At 52.9% G+C, this 24,304-nt stretch overlaps 2 protein-coding genes across 2 annotated transcripts in view; both read left to right on the forward strand.

Moving 5' to 3' along the window:
* Nucleotides 1-1,173: 1,173 nt before the first annotated feature.
* On the forward strand, nucleotides 1,174-2,038 carry LOC135574940 (proline-rich proteoglycan 2-like). The gene is made up of 2 exons (XM_065027062.1): nucleotides 1,174-1,380; nucleotides 1,787-2,038. Exons 1-2 carry the CDS (start codon nucleotides 1,174-1,176, stop codon nucleotides 2,036-2,038), a joined length of 459 nt encoding a protein of 152 aa, XP_064883134.1.
* A 696-nt stretch (nucleotides 2,039-2,734) lies between these two features.
* Nucleotides 2,735-24,304, forward strand: part of LOC135574941 (intermembrane lipid transfer protein VPS13B-like) — a 35,100-nt gene continuing 13,530 nt past the window's right edge. Inside the window, exons 1-3 of the mRNA XM_065027063.1 lie at nucleotides 2,735-2,755; nucleotides 5,085-5,202; nucleotides 22,806-22,973. Of these exons, the coding sequence (XP_064883135.1) occupies nucleotides 2,735-2,755; nucleotides 5,085-5,202; nucleotides 22,806-22,973 (307 nt within the window). The remainder of the gene's footprint in view (nucleotides 2,756-5,084; nucleotides 5,203-22,805; nucleotides 22,974-24,304) is intronic.

Here is a 24,304-nt window from a genome sequence, read left to right on the forward strand (position 1 = left end):
AGTCCTGGCTCGCAGTCAGCGTTCACAATTCATCCCAAAGGTGCTCGATGGGGTTGAGGTCAGGGTTCTGTGCAGGCCAGTCAAGTTCTTCCACACGAATCTTGACAAACCATTTTTATATGGACCTCGCTTTGTGCACGGGGGCATTGTCATGCTGAAACAGGAAAGGGCCTTCCCAAACTGTTGCCACAAAGTTGGGAGCACAGAATCGTCTAGAATGTGATTCCTTCCTGGAGAGGGGAGGCAGCACTGAGCCTCCTGGGAGAGGAGGCGGCACTGAGCTCCTGGAGGGAGGCGGCACTGAGCCTCCTGGAGAGGAGGCGGCACTGAGCCTCCTGAGAGGAGGCGGCACTGAGCCTCCTGGACTAGCTCCTATTGTGTCTTCACATAGGAATGAATGGTGTCACGTGATGGACGGCTTTGTCCTTTGTTTCTCCAGTCATTGGTTCCCGCCTCAGACAAGACCTCACGCAGGACCACTAGAGCCAGACGTCTACAGGGCAGAGGGGGATGAGAGGTCATGCTTGGCTTTCCTGTGCCCTAACCCTCCGCCCCTACTACTTTCTGGGTAGGGGGTCCCCCCTCTCCTGTCACTCAAACTGGCAGTGCTTCTCTGCTCTCTGCCGGCCGTCATCTCTACTCCTCAGGGCAACAGCTGAGTTGGACACGCCTGAGGCAGAACATCCCACCTCCAAGCCCTTTACCTCCCCTCTACCTTCCCCAGACCCTCCCCAGGATCCCTCCCTAGGAGCCCTACCCAGGATCCCTCCCAGGATCTCCCCCAGACCCTCCCCCAGGATCCCTCCCCCAGGATCTCTCCCAGACCCCCAGGGATCCCTCCCAGGATCTCTCCCCAGACCCCCACCTAGACTCTCCCCAGGACCCCCTCCCCACCCATATGCTCCCCCCAGGAGCCCCCAACCTAGACCCCCAGGAGGCCCCTAGACCCCCCCAGGAGCCACCTCCCAGGAGCCCACCCCACCTAGACCCTCCCCAAGAGCCCCCCAGGAGCCCCTACCCCCCAGGAGGCCCCTAGACCCCAGGAGCCCCCCACCTAGGAGCCCCACCCCTAAGATTCCCCCCCGCCCTAGGAGCCCCCTCCCTAGGAGCCCCCCAGGAGCCCCTATACTGATTGTCACTGTGTCAGGTCCCGTGGTGTTTTTATGTATTTAAATGTCTGTCCCCCAGACCCCCCAGACCCCCCAGGAGCCCCCAGGAGCCCCACCCCCTGGATACCCCCCAGGAACCCTCCCTAGGAGCCCCCCCCAGAGCCTCCAGGAGCCCCCTAGAGCCCCCGGAGCCCCCACCCTAGAGCCCCTCAGGAGCCCCCACCTAGGAGCCCCCCACCCTAGGGCCCCCCAGGGAGCCCCCACCTCTAGGGCCCCCTAGGAGCCCCCTAGGAGCCCCTCCCCGGGACCCCCCCTAGGAACCCCACCCCTAGGATACCCCCTCCCCCAGGAGCCCCCTATACTGATTGTCACTGTGTCAGGTCCCGTGGGTGTTTTATGTGTATTTAAATGTCTGTCCCCCAGACCCCCCCCAGGAGCCCCCTAGAACCCCACCCCTAGGATACCCCCCGAACCCTCCCCTAGGGAGCCCTCCCCCAGGACCCCCCTAGGAGCCCTCCCCCAGGAGCCCCCTATACTGATTGTCACTGTGTCAGGTCCCGTAATGTTTTATGTGTATTTAAATGTCTGTCCCCCCAGACCCCCCAGGAGCCCCCCACCCCCCCAGAGCCCCAGCCCCCCTAGAGCCCCCCCCAGGAGCCCCCAGGAACCCTCCCTAGAGCCCCCCAGGAGCCCCCCCAGGAACCTCCCTAGAGCCCTGGGAGCCCCCCAGGAACCCTCCCCTAGGAGCCCCCCAGGAACCCTCCCTAGGCCCCCCCCAAGCCCCCCAGGAACCCCCTAGGAGCGGAGCCCCCCAGGAACCCCTCCCTGGAGCCCCCCAGGACCCCGGGAACCCCCCAGAGCCCCAGGAACCCTCCCTAGCCCCCCAGGAGCCTCAGGGGGACCCCCCTAGACCCCGGGAGCCCCCCTAGATACCCCCCAGAGCCCCGGAACCTCCCCTAGAGCCCCCCAGGAGCCCCTATACTGGGATTGTCACTGTGTCAGGTCCCGTGGTGTTTTATGTATTTAAATGTCTGTCCCCCCAGACCCCCAGACCCCCAGAGCCCCCTAGGAACCCCACTCTAGGATACCCCCCCAGAACCTCCCTAGGAGCCCCCTCAGGACCCCCCCCAAGAGCCCCCCCCCAGGAGCCCCCTATACTGATTGTCACTGTGTCAGGTCCCGTGGTGTTTAATGTGTATTTAAATGTCTGTCCGTAAACAGCGTTTTGAAGTGACGGAACGTTTACAGATGAAGTGAGAGATAATCAGACTATAATCTGTTTCTTATTGCTGCTCCTGTTTCTATAATTCACAACCTGATGAGCTATTTATTATTCCTCCTCATTCTGTTTACCAGTTCCCACCGAGCTGGGCCACGGAAAACACTCTACCGCGGCGGCTCAGTGGTGTGTGTGTGTGTGTGTGTAGGAGCTCAGTGTAAATATTTTCACCAGACAGTCTGTTTTGGCATCGCTGTGTTTACTTTAGCCCACCGGACCGACCGACCGACTGACTGGGGAAATACTCATTCAGTCCATGTTTAAATGTCGTCTTCATTACTACACCAACACCACAAGCAGAGGATCTGGTCTGATCACATCCTGTCAAACCTGGAGGTTAAAATGGATGGCTGGAGAGTTGTCACAGGTATAACAGGGGGAGGAGGGAGGGGAGGAAGGAGGGGGAGGGAGGGGGAAGAAGAAGGGAGGGGGAGGGAAGGGAGGGGGGTGGGAGGAGGAAGGGGGGTAAGAAGAAGGGAGGAGGAGGAAAGGAGGAGGGAGGAGGGAGGGCTAAGAAGAAGGGAGGAGGAGAAAGGGGAGGAGGGAGGAGGAGGGGTAAGAAGAAGGGAGGAGGAGGAAGGGGGAGGGAGGAGGAGGGAGAAGTAGGAGGGAAGGGGAGGAGAGGAGGGAGGAAGAGGGAACGAGGGGGAGGAGAGGAGGGAGGAAGAGGGGAACGAGGGGGAAGAGGGGAGGAAGAGGGGAGGAGAGGAGGGAGGAAGAGGGAACGAGGGGGGAGGAAGAGGGGGTTATGCAGCCAATTTGTGTTTGGTTTTGACACCTTTAGTGTTTAGGTTCGTCAGAACAACGCTGAGTTCTCAGACTGCCATGTTAACCACCTGATCCTGTGTGGGTGTGTGTGTGTGTGGGTCCGGGTGTGTGTGTGTGTGTGTGCTCTCTGCCCTGCAGTGTCCCATGGTGTCCACCCCCTGTATGTATTGATTAGGGTGTGTGTGTGTGTGTGCTCTCTGCCCTGCAGTGTCCCATGGTGTCCACCCCCTGTATGTATTGATTAGGGTTCATAAGGGTGTGTGTGTGTGTGTGTGTGTGTGTGCGCGTGTGCTCTCTCTGCCCTGCAGTGTCCCCATGGTGTCCACCCCTGTATGTATTGATTAGGGTGTGTGTGTGTGTGTGTGCTCTCTGCCCTGCAGTGTCCCATGGTGTCCACTCCTGTATGTATTGATTAGGGTGTGTGTGTGTGTGTGCTCTCTGCCCTGGTAGTGTCCCATGGTGTCCACCCTGTATGTATTGATTAGGTGTGTGTGTGTGTGTGTGTGTGCTCTCTGCCCTGCAGTGTCCCATGGTGTCCACCCCCTGTATGTATTGATTAGGGTGTGTGTGTGTGTGCTCTCTGCCCTGCAGTGTCCCATGGTGTCCACCCCTGTATGTATTGATTAGGTGTGTGTGTGTGTGCTCTCTGCCCTGCAGTGTCCTGATGGTGTCCACCCCTGTATGTATTGATTAGGGTGTGTGTGTGTGTGCTCTCTGCCCTGCAGTGTCCCATGGTGTCCACCCCTGTATGTATTGATTAGGTGTGTGTGTGTGTGTGCTCTCTGCCCTGCAGTGTCCCATGGTGTCCACCCCTGTATGTATTGATTAGGTGTGTGTGTGTGTGCTCTCTGCCCTGCAGTGTCCCATGGTGTCCACCCCTGTATGTATTGATTAGGTGTGTGTGTGTGTGTGTGCTCTCTGCCCTGCAGTGTCCCATGGTGTCCATCCCCTCAACCTCCACCCCCCTACACCTAGTCCTCTGCAGCAGCAGCCTTGTGACCCCTCCCTCCCTCCTCCCCCTACACCTAGTCCTCTGCAGCAGCCTTGTGACCCCCTCCCTCCCCGACCCTCCACCTAGTCCTCTCTGCAGCAGCCTTGTGACCCCTGGACCCTCCCTCCCGACCCCTACACCTAGTCCTCTGCTCATGTCTCTCTCATTTCAGTTCAAGGGGCTTTATTACCATGGGAAACATGTGTCTACATTGTTAAAGCAGGTGAAATAATCAATAATAAATGAACAGTAAACATTACGCTCAAGTTTCATAGGGTTATACACATGTCATTATGTCTGTATACAGTGTTGTAACCATGTGGAAATAGTCTCTCCTTCTCCTTCTGGGTCTCTCCTCTCTCCTCTCTCTCTTTCTGTCTGTATACAGTGTTGCAACCATGTGGAAATAGTCTCTCTGTCTCCTCTCTGTCTGTCTGTCTGTCTGTCTGTCTGTCTGTCTGTCTGTCTGTCTGTCTGTCTGTCTGTCTGTCTGTCTGTCTGTCTGTCTGTCTGTCCCGTCTGCTCGTCGTTCGTCTGCCCGTCTGTCTGTCTGTCTGTCTGTCTGTTCGTCTGCTCCGTCTGCTCCGTCTGTCCGTCTGCTCCGTCTGTTCGTCTGCTCCGTCTGTCGATCTCGTGCCCTGTCTGCCTGCTCCGTCCGCCCGCTCCGTCTCGTCCGTCCGCCTCCGCCTCCGTCCGTCCGTCCGTCCGTCCGCTCAGTCAATCCGTCTGTCCGTCTGCTCTGCCTCGCCTGCCTGGCCTCGCCTCCCGTCCGTCCGTCCGTCGTCCGTCCGTCCGTCTGCCCGTCGTCCCCTCCCTCTCTCTCTCTCTCTCATTTAAGTGCTTTATTTCACATGGAAACACATTGCCAAAGCAAGAGAAATAGATAATAAACCAAAGTGATTATTAAATCTCTCTGTGTGTTTGTTTTCCTGTGCAGGACGACCATGAGAGTGGTTCTAGCTCCACCAGTCGCAGCGCCTCAGAGAGCTCCAAGACCCTTCCCAAGCCCCGTCGCCTCCAGCAGGCCGCCCCCTCCGACCCAGACCTGCCCCCAGGTGAGTGATGGCTCCGTGGCCACAGGGAGTACTCTGCTTCACGCTGACCACCAGGCAGGGCTAGGCCTCAGTGGGTGGACGAATCACTGACAGGACAGGTCTTATCAGAAAAGGGGCGTCCGACCACCACGGTCCTCAATGCGTTCTTATTCGCTAGCCCTGTGCATCCTGCTCAGAAGTAGGGCACCATCTAGGGAATAGGGTGTAATTTGGGATTTCAGTCGTCCCACGGGACAGGGATTCCAACCTCTCTCCTCCTATAGGGTGTAATTTGGGATTCCAACCTCTCTCCTCCTAACGCCACACCCCTAACAACGACACTTAGCGACACAATAAAGTCCTCGTGTGAGTGAGGCTGTAAACCCAGATCTGTTAGGACTTTATCAATGAAACATCTCTGAACTGACTTCAGAGAGGCCGAAGTTATGACTCATTTTACTGTCCGGAGAGACTCTCTGCAGGTGTAATGATAAATCCATCACTCACTCAATATACTACCATGTCAACTTACCACTCAATATACTACCATGTCAATATACTACCATGTCAATATACTACCATGTCAATATACTACCATGTCAACTTACCACTCAATATACTACCATGTCAACTTACCACTAATATAATACCATGTCAATATACTACCATGTCAACTTACCACTCAATATACTACCATGTCAACTTACCACTAATATACTACCATGTCAATATACTACCATGTCAACTTACCACTCAATATACTACCATGTCAATATACTACCATGTCAACTTACCACTCAATATACTACCATGTCAACTTACCACTCAATATACTACCATGTCAACTTACCACTCAATATACTACCATGTCAATATACTACCATGTCAATATACTACCATGTCAACTTACCACTCAATATACTACCATGTCAACTTACCACTCAATATACTACCATGTCAACTTACCACTCAATATACTACCATGTCAATATACTACCATGTCAACTTACCACTCAATATACTACCATGTCAACTTACTACCATGTCAATTTACTACCATGTCAACTTACTACCATGTCAATTTACTACCATGTCAACTTACCACTCAATATACTACCATGTCAACTTACCACTCATTTACTACCATGTCAACTTACCACTCATTTTACTACCATGTCAACTTACCACTCATTTTACTACCATGTCAACTTACCACTCATTTTACTACCATGTCAACTTACCACTCATTTTACTACCATGTCAACTTACCACTCATTTTACTACCATGTCAACTTACCACTCATTTACTACCATGTCAACTTACCACTCAATATACTACCATGTCAACTTACTACCATGTCAACTTACCTCTCATATACTACCATGTTAACTTACCACTCATTTACTACCATGTCAACTTTACCACTCATTTACTACCATGTCAACTTACCACTCAATATACTACCATGTCAACTTACCACTCATTTACTACCATGTCAACTTACTACCATGTTAACCTACCTCTCATTTACTACCATGTCAACTTACCACTCATTTTACTACCATGTCAACTTACCTCTCATTTACTACCATGTCAACTTACCCCTCAATATACTACCATGTCAACTTACCACTCAATATACTACCATGTCAACTTACCACTCAATATACTACCATGTCAACTTACCACTCAATATACTACCATGTCAACTTACCACTCAATATACTACCATGTCAACTTACCACTCAACTTACTACCATGTCAACTTACCACTCAATATACTACCATGTCAACTTACCACTCAAATATACTACCATGTCAATATACTACCATGTCAATATACTACCATGTCAATTTACCACTCAATATACTACCATGTCAACTTACCACTCAATATACTACCATGTCAACTTACCACTCAATATACTACCATGTCAACTTACTACCATGTCAACTTACTACCATGTCAACTTACCACTCAATTTACTACCATGTCAACTTACTACCATGTCAATTTACTACCATGTCAACTTACCACTCAATATACTACCATGTCAACTTACCACTCATTTACTACCATGTCAACTTACCACTCATTTACTACCATGTCAACTTACCACTCATTTTACTACCATGTCAACTTACCACTCATTTTACTACCATGTCAACTTACCACTCATTTTACTACCATGTCAACTTACCACTCATTTTACTACCATGTCAACTTACCACTCATTTACTACCATGTCAACTTACCACTCATTTACTACCATGTCAACTTACCACTCAATATACTACCATGTCAACTTACTACCATGTCAACTTACCTCTCATATACTACCATGTTAACTTACCACTCAATTTACTACCATGTCAACTTACTACCATGTCAACTTACCACTCAATTTACTACCATGTCAACTTACTACCATGTCAATTTACTACCATGTCAACTTACCACTCAATATACTACCATGTCAACTTACCACTCATTTACTACCATGTCAACTTACCACTCATTTACTACCATGTCAACTTACCACTCATTTTACTACCATGTCAACTTACCACTCATTTTACTACCATGTCAACTTACCACTCATTTTACTACCATGTCAACTTACCACTCATTTTACTACCATGTCAACTTACCACTCATTTACTACCATGTCAACTTACTACCATGTTAACCTACCTCTCATTTACTACCATGTCAACTTACTACCATGTTAACCTACCTCTCATTTACTACCATGTCAACTTACCACTCATTTTACTACCATGTCAACTTACCACTCAATATACTACCATGTCAACTTACTACTCAATTTACTACCATGTCAACTTACCACTCATTTACTACCATGTCAACTTTACCACTCATTTACTACCATGTCAACTTACCACTCAATATACTACCATGTCAACTTACCACTCATTTACTACCATGTCAACTTACTACCATGTTAACCTACCTCTCATTTACTACCATGTCAACTTACTACCATGTTAACCTACCTCTCATTTACTACCATGTCAACTTACCACTCATTTTACTACCATGTCAACTTACCACTCAATATACTACCATGTCAACTTACTACTCAATTTACTACCATGTCAACTTACCACTCATTTTACTACCATGTCAACTTACCACTCATTTTACTACCATGTCAACTTACTACCATGTCAACTTACCACTCATTTTACTACCATGTCAACTTACCACTCATTTTACTACCATGTCAACTTACCACTCATTTTACTACCATGTCAACTTACCACTCATTTTACTACCATGTCAACCTACCACTCATTTACTACCATGTCAACCAGTAGAGCTGTGTGTTGACCAGTATCCCAGACCAGTAGAGCTGGGTATAGACCAGTATCCCAGGCCAGTAGAGCTGTATCCCAGGCCAGTAGAGCTGTGTGTAGACCAGTATCCCAGGCCAGTAGAGCTGTATCCCAGGCCAGTAGAGCTGTGTGTAGACCAGTAGAGCTGTGTGTAGACCAGTATCCCAGACCAGTAGAGCTGGGTGTAGACCAGTATCCCAGACCAGTAGAGCTGGGTGTAGACCAGTATCCCAGACCAGTAGAGCTGGGTGTAGACCAGTATCCCAGACCAGTAGACCAGTATCCCAGACCAGTAGAGCAGTATCACAGACCAGTAGAGCTGGGTGTAGACCAGTATCCCAGACCAGTAGAACAGTATCCCAGACCAGTAGAGCTGGGTGTAGACCAGTATCCCAGACGAGTAGAGCTGGGTGTAGACCAGTATCCCAGACCAGTAGAGAGCAGTATCCCAGACCAGTAGAGCTGGGTGTAGACCAGTATCCCAGACCAGTAGAGCTGTGTGTAGACCAGTATCCCAGACCAGTAGAGCAGTATCCCAGGCCAGTAGAGCTGGGTGTAGACCAGTATCCCAGACCAGTAGAGCAGTATCCCAGGCCAGTAGAGCTGTGTGTAGACCAGTATCCCAGACCAGTAGAGCTGTGTGTAGACCAGTATCCCAGACCAGTAGAGCTGGGTGTAGACCAGTATCCCAGGCCAGTAGAGCTGGGTGTAGACCAGTATCCCAGGCCAGTAGAGCTGGGTGTAGACCAGTATCCCAGACCAGTAGAGCTGTGTGTAGACCAGTATCCCAGACCAGTAGAGCTGTGTGTAGAGCAGTGAGTCGCTAGAAGCTGAGGAATGGAGAGTGAGAGTCGTTGTAAACCTCTTAATCTATAATTAAATTGTAGAGAATAAATATATATATATGGACAGTGTAGCTGTCGGCCAGCCAGTTTTTACAGTGTTGAAGAGCCCGTCTGGGGAACCTCCTCTGGGGAACCTCCTCTGGGGAACCTCCTCTGGGGAAACCTCCGTGCTGTATCACAACCCACTCTGGGGAACCTCCGTGCTGTATCACAACCTCCTCTGGGGGAACCTCCTCTGGGGAACCTCCGTGCTGTATCACAACCTCCTCTGGGGAAACCTCCGTGCTGTATCACAATCCACTCTGGGGAAACCTCCGTGCTGTATCACCACCCACTCTGGGGAAACCTCCGTGCTGTATCACCACCCACTCTGGGGAACCTCCGTGCTGTATCACCACCCACTCTGGGGAACCTCCGTGCTGTATCACGACCCACTCTGGGGGAACCTCCGTGCTGTATCACAACCCACTCTGGGGAAACCTCCGTGCTGTATCACCACCCACTCTGGGGGAACCTCCGTGCTGTATCACATCCACTCTGGGGAACCTCCTCTGGGGAACCTCCGTGCTGTATCACCACCCACTCTGGGGAAACCTCCGTGCTGTATCACCACCCACTCTGGGGGAACCTCCGTGCTGTATCACCACCCACTCTGGGGAACCTCCGTGCTGTATCACCACCCACTCTGGGGAACCTCCGTGCTGTATCACCACCCACTCTGGGGAAACCTCCGTGCTGTATCACAACCCACTCTGGGGAAACCTCCGTGCTGTATCACCACCCACTCTGGGGAACCTCCGTGCTGTATCACATCCACTCTGGGGAACCTCCGTGCTGTATCACCACCCACTCTGGGGAACCTCCTCTGGGGAACCTCCGTGCTGTATCACAACCCACTCTGGGGAACCTCCTCTGGGAAACCTCCGTGCTGTATCACCACCCACTCTGGGGGAACCTCCGTGCTGTATGACCACCCACTCTGGGGAACCTCCTCTGGGGAACCTCCGTGCTGTATCACAACCCACTCTGGGGGAACCTCCTTTGGGGAACCTCCGTGCTGTATCACAACCCACTCTGGGGAACCTCCGTGCTGTATCACCACCCACTCTGGGGAAACCTCCGTGCTGCATCACCACCCACTCTGGGGAAACCTCCGTGCTGTATCACATCCACTCTGGGGAACCTCCTCTGGGGAACCTCCGTGCTGTATCACCACCCACTCTGGGGAAACCTCCGTGCTGTATCACCACCCACTCTGGGGGAACCTCCGTGCTGTATCACCACCCACTCTGGGGAACCTCCGTGCTGTATCACCACCCACTCTGGGGAACCTCCGTGCTGTATCACCACCCACTCTGGGGAAACCTCCGTGCTGTATCACAACCCACTCTGGGGAAACCTCCGTGCTGTATCACCACCCACTCTGGGGAACCTCCGTGCTGTATCACATCCACTCTGGGGAACCTCCGTGCTGTATCACCACCCACTCTGGGGAACCTCCTCTGGGGAACCTCCGTGCTGTATCACAACCCACTCTGGGGAACCTCCTCTGGGAAACCTCCGTGCTGTATCACCACCCACTCTGGGGGAACCTCCGTGCTGTATGACCACCCACTCTGGGGAACCTCCTCTGGGGAACCTCCGTGCTGTATCACAACCCACTCTGGGGGAACCTCCTTTGGGGAACCTCCGTGCTGTATCACAACCCACTCTGGGGAACCTCCGTGCTGTATCACCACCCACTCTGGGGAAACCTCCGTGCTGCATCACCACCCACTCTGGGGAAACCTCCGTGCTGTATCACCACCCACTCTGGGGAAACCTCTGTGCTGTATCACCACCCACTCTGGGGAAATCTCTGTGCTGTATCACAACCCACTCTGGGGAAACCTCCGTGCTGTATCACCACCCACTCTGGGGAACCTCCGTGCTGTATCACCACCCACTCTGGGAAACCTCCGTGCTGTATCACCACCCACTCTGGGGAACCTCCGTGCTGTATCACCACCCACTCTGGGGAACCTCCGTGCTGTATCTCCACCCACTCTGGGGAACCTCCGTGCTGTATCACCACCCACTCTGGGGAACCTCCGTGCTGTATCACCACCCACTCTGGGGAAACCTCCGTGCTGTATCACCACCCACTCTGGGGAACCTCCGTGCTGTATCACCACCCACTCTGGGGAACCTCCGTGCTGTATCACCACCCACTCTGGGGAACCTCCGTGCTGTATCACCACCCACTCTGGGGAACCTCCGTGCTGTATCACCACCCACTCTGGGAAACCTCCGTGCTGTATCACCACCCACTCTGGGAAACCTCCGTGCTGTATCACCACCCACTCTGGGGAACCTCCGTGCTGTATCACCACCCACTCTGGGAAACCTCCGTGCTGTATCACCACCCACTCTGGGAAACCTCCGTGCTGGATCACCACCCACTCTGGGGAAACCTCCGTGCTGGATCACCACCCACTCTGGGGAAACCTCCTCTGGGGAACCTCCGTGCTGTATCACCACCCACTCTGGGGAAACCTCCTCTGGGGAAACCTCCGTGCTGTATCACCACCCACTCTGGGGAAACCTCCGTGCTGTATCACCACCCACTCTGGGGAAACCTCTGTGCTGTATCACCACCCACTCTGGGGAAACCTCCGTGCTGTATCACCACCCACTCTGGGGAAACCTCCGTGCTGTATCACCACCCACTCTGGGGAACCTCCGTGCTGTATCACCACCCACTCTGGGAAACCTCCGTGCTGTATCACCACCCACTCTGGGGAAACCTCCGTGCTGTATCACCACCCACTCTGGGGAACCTCCGTGCTGTATCACCACCCACTCTGGGGAAACCTCCGTGCTGTATCACCACCCACTCTGGGGAAACCTCCGTGCTGTATCACCACCCACTCTGGGGAAACCTCCGTGCTGTATCACCACCCACTCTGGGGAAACCTCTGTGCTGTATCACCACCCACTCTGGGGAACCTCCGTGCTGTATCACCACCCACTCTGGGGAAACCTCCTCTGGGGAACCTCCGTGCTGTATCACCACCCACTCTGGGAAACCTCCGTGCTGTATCACCACCCACTCTGGGAAACCTCCGTGCTGTATCACCACCCACTCTGGGGAACCTCCGTGCTGTATCACCACCCACTCTGGGGAACCTCCGTGCTGTATCACCACCCACTCTGGGGAACCTCCGTGCTGTATCACCACCCACTCTGGGGAACCTCCGTGCTGTATCACCACCCACTCTGGGGAAACCTCCGTGCTGTATCACCACCCACTCTGGGGAACCTCCGTGCTGTATCACCACCCACTCTGGGGAACCTCCGTGCTGTATCACCACCCACTCTGGGGAACCTCCGTGCTGTATCACCACCCACTCTGGGGAACCTCCGTGCTGTATCACCACCCACTCTGGGAAACCTCCGTGCTGTATCACCACCCACTCTGGGGAACCTCCGTGCTGTATCACCACCCACTCTGGGAAACCTCCGTGCTGTATCACCACCCACTCTGGGAAACCTCCGTGCTGGATCACCACCCACTCTGGGGAAACCTCCGTGCTGGATCACCACCCACTCTGGGGAAACCTCCTCTGGGGAACCTCCGTGCTGTATCACCACCCACTCTGGGGAAACCTCCTCTGGGGAAACCTCCGTGCTGTATCACCACCCACTCTGGGGAAACCTCCGTGCTGTATCACCACCCACTCTGGGGAAACCTCTGTGCTGTATCACCACCCACTCTGGGGAAACCTCCGTGCTGTATCACCACCCACTCTGGGGAAACCTCCGTGCTGTATCACCACCCACTCTGGGGAACCTCCGTGCTGTATCACCACCCACTCTGGGAAACCTCCGTGCTGTATCACCACCCACTCTGGGGAAACCTCCGTGCTGTATCACCACCCACTCTGGGGAACCTCCGTGCTGTATCACCACCCACTCTGGGGAAACCTCCGTGCTGTATCACCACCCACTCTGGGGAAACCTCCGTGCTGTATCACCACCCACTCTGGGGAAACCTCCGTGCTGTATCACCACCCACTCTGGGGAAACCTCTGTGCTGTATCACCACCCACTCTGGGGGAACCTCCGTGCTGTATCACCACCCACTCTGGGGAACCTCCGTGCTGCATCACCACCCACTCTGGGGAACCTCCGTGCTGTATCACCACCCACTCTGGGGGAACCTCCGTGCTGTATCACAACCCACTCTGGGGAAACCTCCGTGCTGGATCACCACCCACTCTGGGGAAACCTCCGTGCTGTATCACCACCCACTCTGGGGAAACCTCCTCTGGGGAACCTCCGTGCTGTATCACCACCCACTCTGGGGAAACCTCCGTGCTGTATCACCACCCACTCTGGGGAAACCTCCTCTGGGGAAACCTCCGTGCTGTATCACCACCCACTCTGGGGAAACCTCCGTGCTGTATCACCACCCACTCTGGGGAAACCTCCTCTGGGGAAACCTCCGTGCTGTATCACCACCCACTCTGGGGAAACCTCCGTGCTGTATCACCACCCACTCTGGGGAAACCTCCTCTGGGGAAACCTCCGTGCTGTATCACCACCCACTCTGGGGAAACCTCCGTGCTGTATCACCACCCACTCTGGGGAAACCTCTGTGCTGTATCACCACCCACTCTGGGGAAACCTCCGTGCTGCATCACCACCCACTCTGGGGAAACCTCCGTGCTGTATCACCACCCACTCTGGTGAAACCTCCTCTGGGGAACCTCCGTGCTGTATCACCACCCACTCTGGGGAAACCTCCTCTGGGGAACCTCCGTGCTGTATCACCACCCACTCTGGGGAACCTCCGTGCTGTATCACCACCCACTCTGGGGAAATCTCCGTGCTGTATCACAACCCACTGCTTTCAGCTGGACAACCATACATGACTCTTAGTTGGAGATGTAAATGGGGATTTATAACAGTGTGTGTTATAGCATACAGTGTGTGGTTGTGTTACACAGGACCTGTTCAACAGTAGCCAAGCGTTTCTGTTTTAACAAGGTCTATACACTATATATATATATGTATGTATGTGGACACCCCTTCAAATTAGTGGATTTGGCTGTTTCAGTCACACCCTGTTGCTGACAGGTGTATAAAAACGAGCACACCGCCATGCAATCTCCATAGACAAACATTGGCAGTAGAATGGGCCTCACTGAAGAGCTCAGTGACTTTCAACGTGGCACCGTCATAGGATGCCACCTTTCCAACAAGTCAGTTCGTCACATTTCTGCCCTGCTAGAGCTGCCCCGGGTCAACTGTAAGTGCTGTTATTGTGAAGTGGAAATGTCTAGGAGCAACAACGGCTCAGCTGTGAAGTGGTAGGCCACACAAGCTCACAGAAAGGGACCAACGTGGGCTGAGGTGCGTAAAAAATATTCTGTCCTCGGTTGCAACACTCAATACCAAGTTCCAAACTGCCTCTGAAAGCAACGTCAGGACAAGAACTGTTAGTCGGGAGCTTCATGAAATGGGTTTCCATGGCCGAGCAGCCGCCCACAAGCTTCAGATCACCATGCATAATGCCAAACCTTGGCTGGACTGGTGTAAAGCTCACCTCTTCTGGACTCTGGATCAGTGGAAACACGTTCTCTGGAGTGATGAATCACACTTCACCATCTGGCAGTCTGATGGACAAATCTGGGTTTGGCGGATGCCAGGGCAACGCTACCTGTCCCAATGCATAGTGTCAACTGTAAAGTTTGGTGGAGGAGGAATAATGGTCTGGGGCTGTTTTTCATGGTTCCGTCCTCTTAGTTCCAGTGAAGGGAAATCTTAACGCGACAGCATACAATGACATTCTAGATGATTCTGTGCTTCCAACTTTGTGGCAAAAGTTTAGTGAAGTTTGGGCATTTCTCTTGGAAGAGGGATGAAAGCTCTTGTTTAGTGAAGTTTGGGCATTTCTCTTGGAAGAGGGATGAAAGCTCTTGTTTGTTGAAGTTTGGGCATTTCTCTTGGAAGAAGGATGAAAGCTCTTGTTTGTTGAGTGTTGAATTCAGCAGTCAATAGAACTCACAGGTAGTTTGAAAGAAGAGAGAACCATTCAGACCCAAAACCATTCAGACCCTGAACCATTCAGACTCATAACCATTCAGACCCTGAACCATTCAGATTCATAACCATTCAGACTCAGAACCATTCAGACCCTGAACCATTCAGGCCCAGAACCATTCAGACCCATAACCATTCAGACCCTGAACCATTCAGATCCAGAACCATTCAGACCCATAACCATTCAGACCCATAACCATTCAGACCCATAACCATTCAGATCCAGAACCATTCAGACCCATAACCATTCAGACCCTGAACCATTCAGATCCAGAACCATTCAGACCCTGAACCATTCAGATCCAGAACCATTCAGACCCAGAACCATTCAGACCCAGAACCATTCAGACCCATAACCATTCAGACCCATAACCATTCAGGCCCATAACCATTCAGGCCCATAACCATTCAGACCCAGAACCATTCAGACCCAGAACCATTCAGACCCAGTAAGTCGCTCTGGATAAGAGCGTCTGCTAAATGACTTAAATGTAATGTTAAATGTAAACCATTCAGACCCAGAACCATTCAGACCCTGTATTCCACAGAGGAGACTACTTGACTTGGCTCTGTGTTGCTGAGCTCATGTCAAGTAGTCTGGTCCTGTATTCCACAGAGGAGACTACTTGACTTGGGTCTGTGTTGCATGAAGTAGTCTGGTCCTGTATTCCACAGATGTCAAGTAGTCTGGTCCTGTATTCCACAGAGGAGACTACTTGACTTGGCTCTGTGTTGCTGAGCTCATGTCAAGTAGTCTGGTCCTGTATTCCACAGAGGAGACTACTTGACTTGGCTCTGTGTTGCTGAGCTCATGTCAAGTAGTCTGGTCCTGTATTCCACAGAGGAGACTACTTGACTTGGGTCTGTGTTGCTGAGCTCATGTCAAGTAGTCTGGTCCTGTATTCCACAGAGGAGACTACTTGACTTGGGTCTGTGTTGCTGAGCTCATGTCAAGTAGTCTGGTCCTGTATTCCACAGAGGAGACTACTTGACTTGGGTCTGTGTTGCTGAGCTCATGTAAAGGCTGGTTTTTCCAGTCATTTTATGGTTGAACAGTTTTAAGTGGGCTTCCTCCCTGTGGGCTGAGGCACAGGTGCTGGCTGTGTCAATTGTTTACAGAAGTTTAGAGTGGCACGAAGTGGGGTGGAGGGCTGTGGGTAGGGGTGGAGGGATGGGGGTTGGAGTGGAGGGATGGGGGTTTGGGTGGAGGGGTGGGGGGTTTGGGTGGAGGGCTGGGGGTTTGGGTGGAGGGGTGGAGGTTGGAGTAGAGGGATGGGGGTTAGGGTGGAGGGATGGGGGTTGGGGTGGAGGGATGGGGGTTGGGGTGGAGGGATGGGAGTTTGGGTGGAGGGGTGGGGGTTTGGGTGGAGGGCTGGGGGTTTGGGTGGAGGGGTGGGAGGTTGGAGTAGAGGGGTTGGGGTTGGAGTAGAGGGGTTGGGGTTGGAGTAGAGGGGTTGGGGTTGGAGTAGAGGGGTTGGAGTAGAGGGGTGGGGGTTGGAGAGAGGGGGTTGGGGTGGGAGTAGAGGGGTGGGGGGTTGGATTAGAGGGGTTGGGGTTGGAGTAGAGGGGTTGGAGTAGAGGGGTGGGGGGGAGGCGTGGGGTGGAGGGCTGGGGGTTGGGGTGGAGGGCTGTGGGTGGGGTGGAGGGCTGGGGGGTTGGGGTGGAGGGCTGGGGTGGAGGGCTGTGGGTTGGAGTGGAGGGCTGTGGGTTGGAGTGGAGGGCTGGGGGTTGGGGTGGAGGGCTGTGGGTGGGGTGGAGGGGTGTAAGGCTCTGGGCTGACCGGGCGCGGGGAGTGGGCCTCGGTCGGTGGTGAAACAGGTAAATTAGATCCAGAATGGGAATAGCAGGAGGCTGTTTTACTGCCCAGCTCAGAGCTCAGTCTGCAGGTGTGACAGGAACCTTCTGACTGACCCCAACACCACACACACACGCACACACACACACACACACACACACACACACACACACACACACACACACACACCACACACACACACACACACACACACACACACACACCACACACCACACACCACACACACCACACACCACACACACACACCACACACACACACACCACACCACACACACCACACACACCACACCACACACACACACACACACACACACACACATATAACTTTGTACATGTGTGTTTTGGTCGTGAGAAAAAATAACAGAACAGTCCCTCTATTCATGGACCTCTGTTCTAACCAAGGAGTCCAGTATAAAGGCTGGTCCAGGATCAGTTGGTACAGCCTTACAGAGACATGGTTAACCAAGGAGTCCAGTATAAAGGCTGGTCCAGGATCAGTTGGTACAGCCCTACAGAGACATGGTTAACCAAGGAGTCCAGTATAAAGGCTGGTCCAGGATCAGTATAAAGGCTGGTCCAGGATCAGTTGGTACAGCCTTACAGAGACATGGTTAACCAAGGAGTCCAGTATAAAGGCTGGTCCTGGATCAGTTGGTACAGCCTTACAGAGACATGGTTAACCAAGGAGTCCAGTATAAAGGCTGGTCCTGGATCAGTTGGTACAGCCTTACAGAGACATGGTTAACCAAGGAGTCCAGTATAAAGGCTGGTCCTGGATCAGTTGGTACAGCCTTACAGAGACATGGTTAACCAAGGAGTCCAGTATAAAGGCTGGTCCTGGATCAGTTGGTACAGCCTTACAGAGACATGGTTAACCAAGGAGTCCAGTATAAAGGCTGGTCCTGGATCAGTTGGTACAGCCTTACAGAGACATGGTTAACCAAGGAGTCCAGTATAAAGGCTGGTCCTGGATCAGTTGGTACAGCCTTACAGAGACATGGTTAACCAAGGAGTCCAGTATAAAGGCTGCTCCAGGGAGAGGAGGGAGGTGGGAGGGAGGGAGGGGGAGGAGGGAGGGATAGTAGGGGAGTTGGGATAGAGGAGTTTGGGAGGAGGGTGGAGGGAGGGAGGAGGGAGAGTGGGGTGGGATAGAGGAGTTTGGGAGGAGGGAGTATGGAGAGGAGAGCACATGGAGTGGAGGGAGTATGGAAGAGGGAGGGAGAGTAGGGGTGGTGGGATAGAGGAGTTTGGGAGGAGGGAGGGAGAGGAGGGAGGAGGGAGAGTAGGGGGGTGGGATAGAGGAGTTTGGGAGGAGGGAGGGAGAGGAGGGAGGAGGGAGAGTGGGGGTGGTGGGATAGAGGAGTTTGGGAGGAGGGAGAGGGAGGGAGAGGGAGGAGGGAGGGAGGGAGAGTGGGGGTGGTGGGATAGAGGAGTTTGGGAGGAGGGAGTATGGAGGAGGGAGGGAGAGTAGGGTGGTGGGATAGAGGAGTTTGAGCTGAGGGAGTATGGAGGAGGGAGGGAGAGTAGGGGTGGTGGGATAGAGGAGTTTGAGTGGAGGGAGAGGGAGGGAGAGTGGGGTGGTGAGATAGAGGAGTTTGAGTGGAGGGAGAGGGAGGGAGAGTAGGGGTGGTGGGATAGAGGAGTTTGGGAGGGAGAGGAGGGAGAGTGGGGGTGGTGAGATAGAGGAGTTTGAGTGGAGGGAATGGAGGGAGGAGGGAGAGTGGGGGGTGGTGGGATAGAGGAGTTTGGGAGGAGGGAGTATGGAGAGGAGAGCACAGGGAGTGGAGGGGAGTATGGAAGAGGGAGGAGGGAGAGTAGGGGTGGTGGGATAGAGGAGTCTGAGGAGAGGAGAGGGTTAGAGTCTGAGGAGAGGTCAGGGTTAGAGTCTGAGGAGAGGAGAGGTCAGGGTTAGTCAGAGGAGAGGTCAGGGTTAGAGTCTGAGGAGAGGTCAGGGTTAGAGTCTGAGAGGTCAGGGTTAGAGTCTGAGGAGAGGAGATGTCGGGGTTAGTCAGAGGAGAGGTCAGGGTTAGAGTCTGAGGAGAGGTCAGGGTTAGAGTCTGAGAGGTCAGGGTTAGAGTCTGAGGAGAGGAGAGGTCGGGGTTAGTCAGAGAAGAGGAGAGGTCAGGGTTAGAGTCTGAGGAGAGGAGAGGTCAGGGTTAGAGTCTGAGGAGAGGAGAGGTCGGGGTTAGAGTCAGAGGAGAGGTCAGGGTTAGAGTCTGAGGAGAGGAGAGGTCAGGGTTAGAGTCTGAGGAGAGGAGAGGTCAGGGTTAGAGCCTGAGGAGAGGAGAGGTCGGGGTTAGTCAGAGGAGAGGTCAGGGTTAGAGTCTGAGAGGAGAGGAGAGATCAGGGTTAGAGTCTGAGGAGAGGAGAGGTCAGGGTTAGAGTCTGAGGAGAGGTCAGGGTTAGAGTCTGAGGAGAGGAGAGGTCAGGGTTAGAGTCTGAGGAGAGGTCAGGGTTAGAGTCTGAGGAGAGGAGAGGTCAGGGTTAGAGTCTGAGGAGAGGAGAGGTCAGGGTTAGAGTCTGAGGAGAGGTCAGGGTTAGAGTCTGAGGAGAGGTCAGGGTTAGAGTCTGAGGAGAGGTCAGGGTTAGAGTCTGAGAGGTCAGGGTTAGAGTCTGAGGAGAGGAGAGGTCGGGGTTAGTCTGAGGAGAGGTCAGGGTTAGAGTCTGAGGAGAGGTCAGGGTTAGAGTCTGAGAGGTCAGGGTTAGAGTCTGAGGAGAGGAGAGGTCGGGGTTAGTCAGAGAAGAGGAGAGGTCAGGGTTAGAGTCTGAGGAGAGGAGAGGTCAGGGTTAGAGTCTGAGGAGAGGAGAGGTCGGGGTTAGAGTCAGAGGAGAGGTCAGGGTTAGAGTCTGAGGAGAGGAGAGGTCAGGGTTAGAGTCTGAGGAGAGGAGAGGTCAGGGTTAGAGTCTGAGGAGAGGAGAGGTCGGGGTTAGTCAGAGGAGAGGTCAGGGTTAGAGTCTGAGAGGAGAGGAGAGATCAGGGTTAGAGTCTGAGGAGAGGAGAGGTCAGGGTTAGAGTCTGAGGAGAGGTCAGGGTTAGAGTCTGAGGAGAGGAGAGGTCAGGGTTAGAGTCTGAGGAGAGGAGAGGTCAGGGTTAGAGTCTGAGGAGAGGTCAGGGTTAGAGTCTGAGGAGAGGAGAGGTCAGGGTTAGAGTCTGAGGAGAGGTCAGGGTTAGAGTCTGAGGAGAGGAGAGGTCAGGGTTAGAGTCTGAGGAGAGGAGAGGTCAGGGTTAGAGTCTGAGGAGAGGTCAGGGTTAGAGTCTGAGGAGAGGAGAGGTCAGGGTTAGAGTCTGAGGAGAGGTCAGGGTTAGAGTCTGAGAGGAGTGGAGAGGTCAGGGTTAGAGTTTGAGGAGAGGAGAGGTCGGGGTTAGAGTCTGAGGAGAGGAGAGGTCGGGGTTAGAGTCTGAGGAGAGGAGAGGTCAGGGTTAGAGTCTGAGGAGAGGAGAGGAGAGGTCAGGGTTAGAGTCTGAGGAGAGGAGAGGAGAGGTCAGGGTTAGAGTCTGAGGAGAGGAGAGGTCAGGGTTAGAGTCAGAGGAGAGGAGGGGTTAGAGTCAGAGGAGAGGAGGGGTTAGAGTCTGAGGAGAGGTCAGGGTTAGAGTCTGAGGAGAGGTCAGGGTTAGAGTCTGAGGAGAGGTCAGGGTTAGAGTCTGAGGAGAGGTCAGGGTTAGAGTCTGAGGAGAGGAGAGGGTTAGAGTCAGAGGAGAGGTCAGGGTTAGAGTCAGAGGAGAGGTCAGGGTTAGAGTCAGAGGAGAGGTCAGGGTTAGAGTCAGAGGAGAGGTCAGGGTTAGAGTCAGAGGAGAGGTCAGGGTTAGAGTCAGAGGAGAGGTCAGGGTTAGAGTCAGAGGAGAGGTCAGGGTTAGAGTCAGAGGAGAGGTCAGGGTTAGAGTCAGAGGAGAGGTCAGGGTTAGAGTCAGAGGAGAGGTCAGGGTTAGAGTCAGAGGAGAGGTCAGGGTTAGAGTCAGAGGAGAGGTCAGGGTTAGAGTCAGAGGAGAGGTCAGGGTTAGAGTCAGAGGAGAGGTCAGGGTTAGAGTCAGAGGAGAGGTCAGGGTTAGAGTCAGAGGAGAGGTCAGGGTTAGAGTCAGAGGAGAGGTCAGGGTTAGAGTCAGAGGAGAGGTTATGGTTAGAGTCTGAGGAGAGGAGAGGTCAGGGTTAGAGTCAGAGGAGAGGAGAGGTCAGGGTTAGAGTCTGAGAGGAGTGGAGAGGTCAGGGTTAGAGTCTGAGGAGAGGTCAGGGTTAGAGTCAGAGGAGAGGAGAGGTCAGGGTTAGAGTCAGAGGAGAGGTCAGGGTTAGAGTCTGAGAGGAGTGGAGAGGTCAGGGTTAGAGTCAGAGGAGAGGTCAGGGTTAGTCAGAGGAGAGGTCAGGGTTAGAGTCTGAAGAGAGTTCAGGGTTAGAGTCTGAGAGGAGTGGAGAGGTCAGGGTTAGAGTCTGAAGAGAGTTCAGGGTTAGAGTCTGAGAGGAGTGGAGAGGTCAGGGTTAGAGTTTGAGGAGAGGAGAGGTCAGGGTTAGAGTCTGAGAGGAGTGTAGAGGTCAGGGTCAGAGTTTGAGGAGAGGAGAGGTCAGGGTTAGAGTCTGAGAGGAGTGGAGAGGTCAGGGTTAGAGTCTGAGAGGAGTGGAGAGGTCAGGGTTAGAGTCTGAGGAGAGGAGAGGTCAGGGTTAGAGTCTGAGGAGAGGTCAGGGTTAGAGTCTGAGGAGAGGAGAGGTCAGGGTTAGAGTTTGAGGAGAGGAGAGGTCAGGGTTAGAGTTTGAGGAGAGGAGAGGTCAGGGTTAGAGTTTGAGGAGAGGAGAGGTCAGGGTTAGAGTTTGAGGAGAGGAGAGGTCAGGGTTAGAGTGAGGAGAGGTCAGGGTTAGAGTCTGAGGAGAGGTCAGGGTTAGAGTCAGAGAGGAGTGGAGAGGTCGGGGGTTAGAGTCTGAGGAGAGGTGAGGTCAGGGTTGGAGTCTTAGGAGAGGTCAGGGTTAGAGTCTGAGAGGAGTGGAGAGGTCAGGATTAGAGTCTGAGGAGAGGTGAGGTCAGGGTTGGAGTCTTAAGAGAGGTCAGGGTTAGAGTCTGAGAGGAGTGGAGAGGTCAGGGTTAGAGTCTGAGGAGAGGAGAGGTTAGAGTCTGAGGAGAGGAGAGGTCAGGGTTAGACTCTGAGAGGAGAGGAGAGGTCAGGGTTAGAGTCTGAGAGGAGAGGTCAGGGTTAGAGTCTAAGAGGAGAGGTCAGGGTTAGAGGAGAGGTTATGGGTTAGGGTAGAGATCAGGGGTCAGGGTAGAGATCAGGGGTCAGGGTTAGAGGAGAGGTTAGGGTAGAGGTCAGGGGTCAGGGTTAGCTCCCAGGGAATGTTGCTTTAAGGAAGCTCTGAATTGTCTCTGTTTCACTGGGTATTAACACTGAATTAATGGTGTGTGTGTGTGTGTGTGTGTGTGTGTGTGTGTGTGCGTGTGTGCATGTGTGTGTGTGTGTATGTTTGCGTGTGTGTTGGTGTGTGTGTGCGTGTGCGTGTGCGTGCGTGTGCGCGCGTGTGTGTGTGTGTCCCTCCAGGCTACGTCCAGAGTCTGATCCGTCGGGTGGTGAACAACGTCAACATTGTGGTCAACAACCTGATCTTGAAGTACGTTGAGGACGACATCGTTCTGTCTGTCAACATCACCTCTGCTGAGAGTTACACCGTCCACGAGTTCTGGGACCGAGCCTTTATGGACATCACAGGTCAGCTGGGGACACACCTGTTATATAGGGGACACACCTGTTATATAGGGGACACACCTGTTATATAGGGGACACACCTGTTATATAGGGGACACACCTGTTATATAGGGAACACACCTGTTATATAGGGGACACACCTGTTATATAGGGGAGACACACCTGTTATATAGGGGAGACACACCTGTTATATAGGGGACACACACCTGTTATATAGGGGACACACCTGTTATATAGGGAACACACTTGTTATATAGGGGACACACCTGTTATATAGGGGAGACACACCTGTTATATAGGGGACACACACCTGTTATATAGGGGACACACCTGTTATATAGGGGACACACCTGTTATATAGGGGACACACCTGTTATATAGGGGACACACCTGTTATATAGGGGACACACCTGTTATATAGGGGACACACCTGTTATATAGGGGACACACCTGTTATATAGGGGACACACCTGTTATATAGGGGACACACCTGTTATATAGGGGACACACCTGTTATATAGGGGACACACCTGTTATATAGGGGACACACACCTGTTATATAGGGGACACACCTGTTATATAGGGGACACACCTGTTATATAGGAGACACACCTGTTATATAGGGGACACACCTGTTATGGACTATATAGGGGGACACACCTGTTATATAGGGGACACACCTGTTATATAGGGGACACACACCTGTTATATAGGGGACACACACCTGTTATATAGGGGACACACCTGTTAACCTGGACTATATAGGGAACACACACACCTGTTAACCTGGACTATATAGGGAACACACACACCTGTTAACCTGGACTATATAGGGGACACACACACATGTTAACCTGGACTATATAGGGGACGGACACACCTGTTAACCTGGACTATATAGGGGACGGACACACCTGTTAACCTGGACTATATAGGGAACACACACACCTGTTAACCTGGACTATATAGGGGACACACACACACGTTAACCTGGACTATATAGGGGACACACACACACGTTAACCTGGACTATATAGGGGACACACACACCTGTTAACCTGGACTATATAGTGAACACACCTGTTAACCTGGACTATATAGGGGACACACCTGTTAACCTGGACTATATAGGGGACACACCTGTTAACCTGGACTATATAGGGGACACACCTGTTAACCTGGACTATATAGGGGACACACCTGTTAACCTGGACTATATAGGGGGACACACCTGTTAACCTGGACTATATAGGAACACACCTGTTAACCTGGACTATATAGGGGACACACCTGTTAACCTGGACTATATAGGGGACACACCTGTTAACCAGGAC

This window comes from Oncorhynchus nerka, linkage group LG14, assembly GCF_034236695.1.
Source record: "Oncorhynchus nerka isolate Pitt River linkage group LG14, Oner_Uvic_2.0, whole genome shotgun sequence".
Lineage (NCBI taxonomy): Eukaryota > Metazoa > Chordata > Actinopteri > Salmoniformes > Salmonidae > Oncorhynchus > Oncorhynchus nerka.